Here is a 14,555-nt window from a genome sequence, read left to right as displayed (position 1 = left end):
GTTTTGAAACCCCCCTTCAACCCACCCCCTTACCTCTCCTCCTCTCCCCTTCATCTCCTCCACTCCCCTGGGGTGTGAGTCTCATTTTAGCTGGGTGGACCCTGCCTAAACCCCAGAACACGGTACCCAGAGGAGGAGCTGCCAAGCTGGGCATCCTGACGCAGCGGCAGCCCCTCTCCACGGAGACTTCCCCCTGGAGGCCACTGAGAGAGAAATTCCTTCCTTCCTGTAGTGGCACAGGGCCATTGGGAATTCTGATGTTCGGAGGCTACAGGCTTCAACCAATCAGACACTGACCAGGAGGGTGTTTTATGCAGAATCATCCCACTGTTTAGACATCTAAAGAGAAACTTGTCCTTCCACACACCATGACTGCCTGAGAGACTAGCCACTGTGGTGGTCAAACAAAGTCCACAGGGAGATTAGGCACGGTGACTTCAACCAATCAGGCTACAGTACAACCAAAGGCCATGGTGTCCGTATGCAGATTCATACTATGAATGTCTATGTAGGTCTTAGTTCCACAATGCCTGTAGTGTTTAGGTCCAACAAAGTCCATGGAATAGTGACAAACAATTATAACGGTTTTACATAATGTGAACTCAGTCCACCTCAATGTGTTGACAGTACTGTTCAGACCTGCTGTAGGTATGATGTTGATATACATGCATCACTTCAAGCTGAATGTGTGGTCGACTGAATGAATAAAAAGCCTAATGCGTGATTAGTTTGGAGTGCATAGCCGGGCACACCGTTTGACACCGAATCATTCCTCCAGAGTTACTAGGCAACAAGTGGAAATAACGCTAATGGTTCTGCTGCTGAAGAATCCGAGGTGTGCAGAAGCGTTTTGGGTAACTTAGAGGGACTACTTTTTAGCATTCTAAATTCTCCCCTTAGTGACCTCGCTCCCGAGTAGCAGCTATATTTGTACAAAGATCGTTATGAGGTTAAATATTAGGTTATTGTAAATCTCTCAAGACTCTTCCCTTTTGCATTCAAAGTATGCAGAGTTCCTATTTGATTGTGCTAAGATAACAAACATAATAGTTGGTAGCCTTTTTTTGTTGATATCTGTGGTCGGATATTGAAAGGATATCCTCCCACCTTGGTCGTTACTTTGAAAACATCATATGCATAGTACTAAAAAAGAGGCGATTACGAGTGATGACTGTTGTTATCTAAAACGCAGATCGCATACAAACTTCAGCACACATGTGGACATGGCTGATGTGTCAAGTGTTAAGAACACAAACACACTCTCGGAAAAGAGGCTAACATAGGGCAGTGCACGTTAGAATCTACCCTATATACACTGAGTGTACAAAGCATTAGGAACACCTGCTCTTTCCATGACATAGAATCCAGTTGAAACCAATGATCCCTTATTGAAGTCACTTGTTAAATCCACCTCAATCAGTGTAGATGAATGGGAGGATACAGGTCAAAGGGGGATTTTTAATGCTTGAGACAATTGAGGACCTGGATGGTGTGTCATTCAGAGGGTGAGGACAACAGATTTACCTGCCTTTGAAAGGGTTATGGTAGTTGGTGCCAGGCACACCAGTTTGAGTGTGTCAAGAACTGCAACGCTGCTGGGTTTCATGTTTAACTGTTTCCCATGTGTATCGAGAATGGTCCACCACCACAAGGACATCCAGTCAACTTGACACAAATGTGGGAAGCATTGGAGTCAACCTGGTACAGAATCACTGTGGAACGCTTTCAACACCTTGTAGAGTCCACGCCCTGACGAATTGAGGCTGTTCTGAGGGCAAAGGGGGGGGTCCTTAATGTCTTCGACGCTCACTGTATATCATCCTAAGAGGGAAGGCAGCGCTAAATGAGCAGTCATAGGGCATAGATGATGTGGAAAGAATGTGGCAGGCACCTCTTTCACTCAGTTCCCTCTTTCTTTCACCTCTATCCGTCTCCTCAGAGAGTCCTTGATCACAGATGCACAGCGTATTCTCTCGGCTCGTCCCCACCGATCCCCTTACGATCCTGAGCTGTACATCAACTGTCTTCACTCATTTCCTTTACAGAAGACGAGCATGTCAGCTTGTCAGAAACCTTCTCTTCGTACGGTTAAAGTGAGAAGACATTCCAGACGGGTGGAGTAGAACGCACAAAGAACGATTTATTGGTACCGTTTTCTCTAAATCACCCACTCTGATGGTAATTGATAATTAGAGCCAGAAAGAAATCATTTTGGCTGGAATCATTGTTTTATTTGTCACGGGTGATTAGCTTGTCGTGATACGAGACCTGCTGAACCATCGACATCATTGCCAAGCCGTTGATTTTTTATTTGCCGAGACCGAACCTAGAATCATCTCATCCCGTTATGAAATGTACTCAACACTTACTGGCAAAGCTTTATTCAGCCAAACTGCCCTTCAGCTCAATGGCTTGCCCTTAAAGGTGCAGTCTGGGGTCTGTGAATCTCTCTCACACTGCCAGTCCTTGGATCTAGAGGGATGTCTATGAATTTGAGAGGGATTACATTTTCCTAACCACTTCACTCAGCTGTGTACTAAAACAGTGAAAAGTGACAGGTTTTTGTTATTATCATTTTATGCTCCAAGAATATACTGTAGCTTGAACCCCAGGTAGGCGAAGAGCCTTCAGCTTTCAAGGATTACCAAGAAACTCCTTTTCTTTGCAGTTTTCAATGGATGTATTCCTGGTCCTTCTGGCAATATCATTTCATGTATCAATCAAGCGAGAGAGAAATGGAAGGCATGAATAAAAGAACTGCCAGCCTCTATCAATAAAAACACATGTACCTCAAGCTAAGAGCTTCCAGATAATCATGTTTCCCAAAGCAACAAAAGCCCTTTCAGTCAAAATGGTGAATGGCAATTGAATAAAATACACATGTAATTTAAGGACTAGGTCTCGCTGACATGGTAGGCCCACACACGCGCACACACACACACACACACACACACACACACACACACACACACACACACACACACACACACACACACACACACACACACACACACACACACACACACACACACACACACACACACACACACACACACACACATACGCACACGCTTACATGCGCACACACTCACACACACAACCACTGCAATTATACAAACATGTCACCCTTTCCTCTGCAGCTGTCCAGCAGATTGACTCCATTGTTCCAGAACATTTACATTAGAACAGAAGCCACTTCACAACCTCTGGAGAAGCATTGCATCACTACACGAAGACTCACAGTGCATATTTATTCAGCTCTACTCCAGTCAATTCTATTGTCACTTAAATTAAATGTGTTATGCGGTACAATGGTTAACAAAGGCGACCGTGTGTGTGTGTGTGTGTGTGTGTGTGTGTGTGTGTGTGTGTGTGTGTGTGTGTGTGTGTGTGTGTGTGTGTGTGTGTGTGTGTGTGTGTGTGTGTGTGTGTGTGTGTGTGTGTGTAAATATGATGAGGGTCAAGGGAATGGGTGAGAGCCAACTGTCTGAGAGAGTCTCCTGCCATGGGACGATACTCCCCCTCCACACATACACACACACTCTAATAGTGTAATGCCTCGCCCATTCCTTGGAGGTCTGTAACACACACACACACACGGTCCTTAACTGCAGATAATCTGTCTAGAAATGAAACCGAGCTGGGAGTCCCTGTATGTGTGCACCAGCACTCAAATTGCAATCTGACTGGCCAGCTGCTCTCCTGCTGCACATTGCTGGTCTGCTCAGCAGGCATTGTGGGTAGACAGAAATGTCCAGAGTGTTGAAAGGAAAACATGTCCATATGTTGTTGTTTTAACTCTACAACAGTGATGTGTATTAATATGGTGTTTTATTATCTCTATAACAGATGAAATTGATGACGACAATATCTTTGTGATGAGCAGAGACACATTTTCATTAAAATGATGACTTGACTGAGTTACAGATTTACACACTCAGACCCAATAACTAGGGCCAGGAGTTGTTCTGGACAACTGACCTGACCAGCAAAAACTCTGAACCCCAGTTTTACCTGGTTATATCACCTGGTCAGGAAAATACACTGGCTTTACTGATAACACATTTCCCAATACCTGGGGGATGGTCAAGATGATTATGAAGTAGTACTTTTACTGAAGTAGTATTATGGCTCACCTCTCCCCCCCCCCCACCTCCCAAGCCAATGAACCTCTTCCCCCTACTCAGAGCACTGCAGCTAAGATTCACATAACCCACCCTGTCAGACATCGTCACAGTGAAACTTGTCATGGGCAACAATGCATCGACCAAAAATAGAACTCTCCCATTGCAGAAGTATAAAATATACATGATACCATCTCTAACAGTCGAAAAGGAAGAAGAACCAGAACCCCTCTACTGTGAGACCATCAGGAAGAAGAACCAGAACCCCTCTACTGTGAGACCATCAGGAAGAAGAACCAGAACCCCTCTACTGTGAGACCATCAGGAAGAAGAACCAGAACCCCTCTACTGTGAGACCATCAGGAAGAAGAACCAGAACCCCTCTACTGTGAGACAGTCAGGAAGAAGAACCAGAACCCCTCTACTGTGAGACCATCAGGAAGAAGAACCAGAACCCCTCTACTGTGAGACCATCAGGAAGAAGAACCAGAACCCCTCTACTGTGAGACCATCAGGAAGAAGAACCAGAACCCCTCTACTGTGAGACCATCAGGAAGAAGAACCAGAACCCCTCTACTGTGAGACCATCAGGAAGAGGAACCAGAACCCCTCTACTGTGAGACCATCAGGAAGAGGAACCAGAACCCCTCTACTGTGAGACAGTCAGGAAGAAGAACCAGAACCCCTCTACTGTGAGACCATCAGGAAGAAGAACCAGAACCCCTCTACTGTGAGACCATCAGGAAGAGGAACCAGAACCCCTCTACTGTGAGACCATCAGGAAGAGGAACCAGAACCCCTCTACTGTGAGACCATCAGGAAGAGGAACCAGAACCCCTCTACTGTGAGACAGTCAGGAAGAAGAACCAGAACCCCTCTACTGTGAGACCATCAGGAAGAAGAACCAGAACCCCTCTACTGTGAGACAGTCAGGAAGAAGAACCAGAACCCCTCTACTGTGAGACAGTCAGGAAGAAGAACCAGAACCCCTCTACTGTGAGACCATCAGGAAGAAGAACCAGAACCCCTCTACTGTGAGACAGTCAGGAAGAAGAACCAGAACCCCTCTACTGTGAGACAGTCAGGAAGAAGAACCAGAACCCCTCTACTGTGAGACCATCAGGAAGAAGAACCAGAACCCCTCTACTGTGAGACCATCAGGAAGAGGAACCAGAACCCCTCTACTGTGAGACCATCAGGAAGAGGAACCAGAACCCCTCTACTGTGAGACAGTCAGGAAGAAGAACCAGAACCCCTCTACTGTGAGACCATCAGGAAGAAGAACCAGAACCCCTCTACTGTGAGACAGTCAGGAAGAAGAACCAGAACCCCTCTACTGTGAGACAGTCAGGAAGAAGAACCAGAACCCCTCTACTGTGAGACCATCAGGAAGAAGAACCAGAACCCCTCTACTGTGAGACCATCAGGAAGAAGAACCAGAACCCCTCTACTGTGAGACAGTCAGGAAGAAGAACCAGAACCCCTCTACTGTGAGACCATCAGGAAGAAGAACCAGAACCCCTCTACTGTGAGACAGTCAGGAAGAAGAACCAGAACCCCTCTACTGTGAGACCATCAGGAAGAAGAACCAGAACCCCTCTACTGTGAGACCATCAGGAAGAAGAACCAGAACCCCTCTACTGTGAGACAGTCAGGAAGAAGAACCAGAACCCCTCTACTGTGAGACCATCAGGAAGAAGAACCAGAACCCCTCTACTGTGAGACCATCAGGAAGAAGAACCAGAACCCATCTACTGTGAGACAGTCAGGAAGAAGAACCAGAACCCCTCTACTGTGAGACCATCAGGAAGAAGAACCAGAACCCCTCTACTGTGAGACAGTCAGGAAGAAGTGAGTCTAGTCTTTGGTCTATCGGCTGGTTGATTAATGTCTGTGTGTGTGTGTGTGTGTGTGTGTGTGTGTGTGTGTGTGTGTGTGTGTGTGTGTGTGTGTGTGTGTGTGTGTGTGTGTGTGTGTGTGTGTGTGTGTGTGTGTGTGTGTGTGTGTGTGTGTGTGTGTGTGTGTGTGTGTGTGTGTGTGTGTGTGTGTGTGTGTGACCTGTTTCATAGTGGCCTCCTGCCGATAATAGGATGTGTCTGGCTATCTGAGCTGACTACATGGTGAAATTGGAGCCCTGTGGCATGGAATAAGATGAGAATCACAGAGAGAGAAGAACAGAGAGAGAGAAAAACAGAGAGAAGAAAAACACTGAGAGAAGAAGACAGAGAAGGACAGAGAAGAAGAAGAACAGATAGAAGTAGAAGAACACAGAAGGACATAGAGAAGAAGCAGAAAAAGAATAACAGAGAGAAGAAGAACAGAGAGAAGACTAGAGAGGAAGACAGAGAGAGAAGAAAAATAAAGAAGACCAGAGAGAAGGACAGAGGAGGACATAGAGAAGAAAAAGAACAGAGAAGAAGAAGAAGAGAGAGAGAAGGACAGACACTTACCCAGGCTGAACTCCACATGGGGCAGCTTGGGAATCAGGATGACACCTGTGATACAGAGACAGAGAGAGAGGAAGATCATTAAGAGAGAATACAAAGCTGTTGCCTCATGAAAAATGAAGAATCTGAGATAATTCAGACACCGAAACACACCGACAGACACGGTGAAAAAAACACAGACGGACACATCGACAGACACACAGAGAAAAAAAAACACAGAGACACAACGACAGACACCGAAACACGCACACACACATTTCACTGCAAAGGGCAAAACCATCTATCAAATACCCATTCATCTCCATATTAACCACGATGCCCTCTATGACCATTTCATTTAGGCTTTTAACGAGGTCGACGAGCATGACACCTCTCCTCCAAAAGAAACCCAAGTGAAAGGCAATAAAATCCAACACTTCAGTGCCAGTCTTTCCATTCACTCTACGGTAGTAAGCATGGAAAAATACCTTCCCCCATCATCAACACAATATGTCTTCAGAGAGGTTTAACACTGTGGCTATTGTAACGGCTCGGAGCAAAACACCTCACGTGTGATTGATGGCCCGGTTCGCTTTAGATTATGCAAACGGGCTGCAATCTATTTATCCGATTGCGGCGTGTGTCACAGCCAGAGTTCCCCGACATCCATCGCCCTGAATGCCCAGCTCCCCCCTCCCCACAACCACCCCGATGGGGAACTAATGGAGGAGGCTGGGTGGTGGGGAGGGGGGGAGCCATCGTTTGTACCCACCATCTGATGCCAGTATGACGGGTATCATCGAGGCATGAGCTCACCACCAAACCTGGAGGGCCGGGTGCCAAGGGAGAAACTCACACACTCTCTGCAACACACACACACATAAGCAGAAACACAGACACGCACTCATAAGCACACACACACACACACACACACACACACACACACACACACACACACACACACACACACACACACACACACACACACATACACACACACACACACACACACACACACACACACACACACACACGTGCACCCCCTCATCCTCGTTCCGCAGTGCCTGGGCAGAATTGTCCTCTCTCCCAGCATCGTCAACCTGGCTAATGAAGCGTGGGTACTCTACATGTCTTGACGTATGGGCCGGGTGTTACAAACACAGCACACTTCTAGCGAAGACAGATCATATCATTAGGTCACTAACTCATTTTATTATCAGTAATCACTCGTTAGCTATAATCACAAGTCAAACATTTTGAATGCTAAGCAGGACAGGAAAATTGTCTAATTCACGCACTTATCAAGAGAACATCCCTGGTCATCCCTACTGCCTCTGATCTGGCGGACTCACTAAACACAAATGCTTCGTTTGTAAAGTATGTCTTAGTGTTGAACTATGACCCTGGCTATCCATAAATGTAAAAAACAAACAAATTGTGTCGTCTGGTTTGCTTAATATAAGACATTTTAAATTATTTATACTTTTACTTTTAATACTTAAGTACAAAACCAAAAACTTTTAGACTTTTACTGAAGTAGTATTTTACTGGGTGACTTTAACTTTTACTGAAGTAGTATTTTACTGGGTGACAAACTTTTTATTAAGGTATCTTTACTTTTACTTTAGTATTAAGGTATCTTTACTTTTACTTTAGTATTAAGGTATCTTTACTTTTACTTTAGTATTAAGGTATCTTTACTTTTACTTTAGTATTAAGGTATCTTTACTTTTACTTTAGTATTAAGGTATCTTTACTTTTACTTTAGTATTAAGGTATCTTTACTTTTACTTTAGTATTAAGGTATCTTTACTTTTACTTTAGTATTAAGGTATCTTTACTTTTACTTTTTCCATCACTGGTTATATTACCATGACTGGTGTTTAACATTGAGACTATGTGACATGTTAATAACATGAGCCACTTAGCTGCTCTCTCTGCCTCACAGGGCTCTAATCACTCCACCAATCAGCCACTTTACATCTCTCTCTACCTCACAGGGCTCTAATCACTCCACCAATCAGCTACTTTACATATCTCTCTACCTCCAAGGGCTCTAACCACTCCACCAATCAACAACTCTCTCTGCAGGACTAACCCATTTAATTAAAAAGTAGGACTACAGGAATAACACATTTAATTAAACTGTAGACAAAACCCATTTAATTCAACTGAAGGTCTACAGGACTACCCCATTTAATTAAACTGTAGGTCTACAGGACTAACCCATTTAATTCAACTGTAGGTCTACAGGACTACCCCATTTAATTCAACTGTAGGTCTAAGGACTAACACATTTAATTAAACTGTAGGTCTACAGGACGAACACATTTAATTAAACTGTAGGTCGACATGACTAACCCATTTCATTCAACTGTAGACCAACAGGACTAACCCATTTAATTAAACTGTAGGACTACAGGACTAACACATTTAATTTAACTGTAGACAAAACCCATTTAATTCAACTGAAGGTCTACAGGACTACCCCATTTAATTAAACTGTAGGTCTACAGGACTAACCCATTTAATTCAACTGTAGGTCTACAGGACTACCCCATTTAATTCAACTGTAGGTCTACAGGACTAACCCATTTAATTCAACTGTAGGTCTACAGGACTAACCCATTTAATTCAACTGTAGGTCTACAGGACTAACCCATTTAATTCAACTGTAGTTCTACATGACTAACCCATTTAATTCAACTGTAGGTCTACAGGACTAACACATTTAATTAAACTGTAGACCAACAGGACTAACACATTTAATTCAACTGTAGGTCGACATGACTAACCCATTTAATTCAACTGTAGACCAACAGGACTAACCCATTTAATTCAACTTTAGGTCGACAGGACTAACCCATTTAATTCAACTGTAGGTCGACATGACTAACACATTTCATTAAACTGTAGGTCGACATGACTAACACATTTAATTAAACTGTAGACCTACAGGACTAACACATTTAATTAAACTGTAGACCTACAGGACTAACACATTTAATTAAACTGTAGACCTACAGGACTAACACATTTAATTCAACTGTAGACCTACAGGACTAACACATTTAATTCAACTGTAGACCTACAGGACTAACACATTTAATTCAACTGTAGACCAACAGGACTAACACATTTAATTCAACTGTAGACCAACAGGACTAACACATTTAATTAAACTGTAGGTCGACATGACTAACACATTTAATTAAACTGTAGGTCGACATGACTAACACATTTAATTAAACTGTAGGTCGACATGACTAACACATTTAATTCAACTGTAGACCAACAGGACTAACACATTTAATTAAACTGTAGACCAACAGGACTAACACATTTAATTAAACTGTAGGTCGACATGACTAACACATTTAATTCAACTGTAGACCAACAGGACTAACACATTTAATTAAACTGTAGACCAACAGGACTAACACATTTAATTAAACTGTAGACCAACAGGACTAACACATTTAATTAAACTGTAGGTCGACATGACTAACACATTTAATTAAACTGTAGACCAACAGGACTAACACATTTAATTAAACTGTAGGTCGACATGACTAACACATTTAATTCAACTGTAGACCAACAGGACTAACACATTTAATTAAACTGTAGACCAACAGGACTAACACATTTAATTAAACTGTAGGTCGACATGACTAACACATTTAATTAAACTGTAGACCAACAGGACTAACACATTTAATTAAACTGTAGACCAACAGGACTAACACATTTAATTAAACTGTAGGTCGACATGACTAACACATTTAATTCAACTGTAGACCAACAGGACTAACACATTTAATTCAACTGTAGACCAACAGGACTAACACATTTAATTCAACTGTAGGTCTACAGGACTAACACATTTAATTCAACTGTAGACCAACAGGACTAACACATTTAATTCAACTGTAGACCAACAGGACTAACACATTTAATTAAACTGTAGGTCGACATGACTAACACATTTAGTTAAACTGTAGACCAACAGGACTAACACATTTAATTCAACTGTAGACCAACAGGACTAACACATTTAATTAAACTGTAGACCAACAGGACTAACCCATTTAATTCAACTGTAGGTCTACAGGACTACCCCATTTAATTCAACTGTAGGTCTACAGGACTAACCCATTTAATTCAACTGTAGGTCTACAGGACTAACCCATTTAATTCAACTGTAGGTCTACAGGACTAACCCATTTAATTCAACTGTAGGTCTACAGGACTAACCCATTTAATTCAACTGTAGTTCTACATGACTAACCCATTTAATTCAACTGTAGGTCTACAGGACTAACACATTTAATTAAACTGTAGACCAACAGGACTAACACATTTAATTCAACTGTAGGTCGACATGACTAACCCATTTAATTCAACTGTAGACCAACAGGACTAACCCATTTAATTCAACTGTAGGTCGACAGGACTAACCCATTTAATTCAACTGTAGGTCGACATGACTAACACATTTCATTAAACTGTAGGTCGACATGACTAACACATTTAATTCAACTGTAGACCAACAGGACTAACACATTTAATTCAACTGTAGACCAACAGGACTAACACATTTAATTAAACTGTAGACCAACAGGACTAACACATTTAATTCAACTGTAGGTCTACAGGACTAACACATTTAATTAAACTGTAGACCAACAGGACTAACACATTTAATTAAACTGTAGACCAACAGGACTAACACATTTAATTAAACTGTAGGTCGACATGACTAACACATTTAATTCAACTGTAGACCAACAGGACTAACACATTTAATTCAACTGTAGACCAACAGGACTAACACATTTAATTAAACTGTAGGTCGACATGACTAACACATTTAATTCAACTGTAGACCAACAGGACTAACACATTTAATTCAACTGTAGGTCTACAGGACTAACACATTTAATTCAACTGTAGACCAACAGGACTAACACATTTAATTAAACTGTAGACCAACAGGACTAAGACATTTAATTAAACTGTAGGTCTACATGACTAACACATTTAATTAAACTGTAGACCAACAGGACTAACACATTTAATTAAACTGTAGACCAACAGGACTAACACATTTAATTAAACTGTAGGTCGACATGACTAACACATTTAATTCAACTGTAGACCAACAGGACTAACACATTTAATTCAACTGTAGACCAACAGGACTAACACATTTAATTAAACTGTAGGTCGACATGACTAACACATTTAATTCAACTGTAGACCAACAGGACTAACACATTTAATTCAACTGTAGGTCTACAGGACTAACACATTTAATTCAACTGTAGACCAACAGGACTAACACATTTAATTCAACTGTAGGTCTACAGGACTAACACATTTAATTAAACTGTAGGTCGACATGACTAACACATTTAATTCAACTGTAGACCAACAGGACTAACACATTTAATTCAACTGTAGACCAACAGGACTAACACATTTAATTAAACTGTAGGTCGACATGACTAACACATTTAGTTAAACTGTAGACCAACAGGACTAACACATTTAATTCAACTGTAGACCAACAGGACTAACACATTTAATTAAACTGTAGACCAACAGGACTAACCCATTTAATTCAACTGTAGGTCTACAGGACTACCCCATTTAATTCAACTGTAGGTCTACAGGACTAACCCATTTAATTCAACTGTAGACCAACAGGACTAACACATTTAATTAAACTGTAGACCAATAGGACTAACACATTTAATTAAACTGTAGGTCGACATGACTAACACATTTAATTAAACTGTAGACCAACAGGACTAACACATTTAATTAAACTGTAGGTCGACATGACTAACACATTTAATTCAACTGTAGACCAACAGGACTAACACATTTAATTCAACTGTAGACCAACAGGACTAACACATTTAATTCAACTGTAGACCAACAGGACTAACACATTTAATTCAACTGTAGGTCGACATGACTAACACATTTAATTAAACTGTAGACCAACAGGACTAACACATTTAATTCAACTGTAGGTCGACATGACTAACACATTTAATTAAACTGTAGACCAACAGGACTAACACATTTAATTCAACTGTAGGTCGACATGACTAACCCATTTAATTCAACTGTAGACCAACAGGACTAACACATTTAATTAAACTGTAGGTCGACATGACTAACACATTTAATTCAACTGTAGACCAACAGGACTAACACATTTAATTCAACTGTAGACCAACAGGACTAACACATTTAATTCAACTGTAGACCAACAGGACTAACACATTTAATTAAACTGTAGACCAACAGGACTAACACATTTAATTAAACTGTAGGTCGACATGACTAACACATTTAATTCAACTGTAGACCAACAGGACTAACACATTTAATTCAACTGTAGACCAACAGGACTAACACATTTAATTAAACTGTAGACCAACATGACTAACACATTTAATTCAACTGTAGACCAACAGGACTAACACATTTAATTCAACTGTAGGTCTACAGGACTAACACATTTAATTCAACTGTAGACCAACAGGACTAACACATTTAATTCAACTGTAGGTCGACATGACTAACACATTTAATTAAACTGTAGACCAACAGGACTAACACATTTAATTAAACTGTAGGTCGACATGACTAACACATTTAATTCAACTGTAGACCAACAGGACTAACACATTTAATTCAACTGTAGACCAACAGGACTAACACATTTAATTCAACTGTAGACCAACAGGACTAACACATTTAATTAAACTGTAGACCAACAGGACTAACACATTTAATTCAACTGTAGGTCGACATGACTAACACATTTAATTAAACTGTAGACCAACAGGACTAACACATTTAATTCAACTGTAGGTCGACATGACTAACACATTTAATTAAACTGTAGACCAACAGGACTAACACATTTAATTCAACTGTAGGTCGACATGACTAACCCATTTAATTCAACTGTAGACCAACAGGACTAACACATTTAATTAAACTGTAGGTCGACATGACTAACACATTTAATTCAACTGTAGACCAACAGGACTAACACATTTAATTCAACTGTAGACCAACAGGACTAACACATTTAATTCAACTGTAGACCAACAGGACTAACACATTTAATTCAACTGTAGACCAACAGGACTAACACATTTAATTAAACTGTAGACCAACAGGACTAACACATTTAATTAAACTGTAGGTCGACATGACTAACACATTTAATTCAACTGTAGACCAACAGGACTAACACATTTAATTCAACTGTAGACCAACAGGACTAACACATTTAATTCAACTGTAGACCAACAGGACTAACACATTTAATTCAACTGTAGGTCTACAGGACTAACACATTTAATTCAACTGTAGACCAACAGGACTAACACATTTAATTCAACTGTAGGTCTACAGGACTAACACATTTAATTAAACTGTAGGTCGACATGACTAACACATTTAATTCAACTGTAGGTCTACATGACTAACACATTTAATTAAACTGTAGACCAACAGGACTAACACATTTAATTAAACTGTAGACCAACAGGACTAACACATTTAATTAAACTGTAGGTCGACATGACTAACACATTTAGTTAAACTGTAGACCAACAGGACTAACACATTTAATTCAACTGTAGACCAACAGGACTAACACATTTAATTAAACTGTAGACCAACAGGACTAACCCATTTAATTCAACTGTAGGTCTACAGGACTACCCCATTTAATTCAACTGTAGGTCTACAGGACTAACCCATTTAATTCAACTGTAGGTCTACAGGACTAACCCATTTAATTCAACTGTAGGTCTACAGGACTAACCCATTTAATTCAACTGTAGGTCTACAGGACTAACCCATTTAATTCAACTGTAGTTCTACATGACTAACCCATTTAATTCAACTGTAGGTCTACAGGACTAACACATTTAATTCAACTGTAGGTCTACAGGACTAACACATTTAA

At 40.9% G+C, this 14,555-nt stretch overlaps 1 protein-coding gene across 3 annotated transcripts in view; it reads right to left on the bottom strand.

The window, feature by feature from the left end:
- The window catches only part of LOC124001345 (type II inositol 3,4-bisphosphate 4-phosphatase-like), a 282,847-nt gene that overhangs the window by 252,532 nt on the left and 15,760 nt on the right, over positions 1 to 14,555 (bottom strand). For all 3 annotated transcript variants that reach the window (XM_046308075.1, XM_046308066.1, XM_046308067.1), the window contains exon 2: positions 6,575 to 6,619. In XM_046308075.1, the coding sequence (XP_046164031.1) occupies positions 6,575 to 6,619 (45 nt within the window). The remainder of the gene's footprint in view (positions 1 to 6,574; positions 6,620 to 14,555) is intronic.

Source organism: Oncorhynchus gorbuscha, linkage group LG17, assembly GCF_021184085.1.
Source record: "Oncorhynchus gorbuscha isolate QuinsamMale2020 ecotype Even-year linkage group LG17, OgorEven_v1.0, whole genome shotgun sequence".
Taxonomy (NCBI): Eukaryota; Metazoa; Chordata; class Actinopteri; order Salmoniformes; family Salmonidae; genus Oncorhynchus; species Oncorhynchus gorbuscha.
Note: the sequence above shows the minus strand (reverse complement) of the source record. Positions and strands in the feature narration are given on the sequence as shown.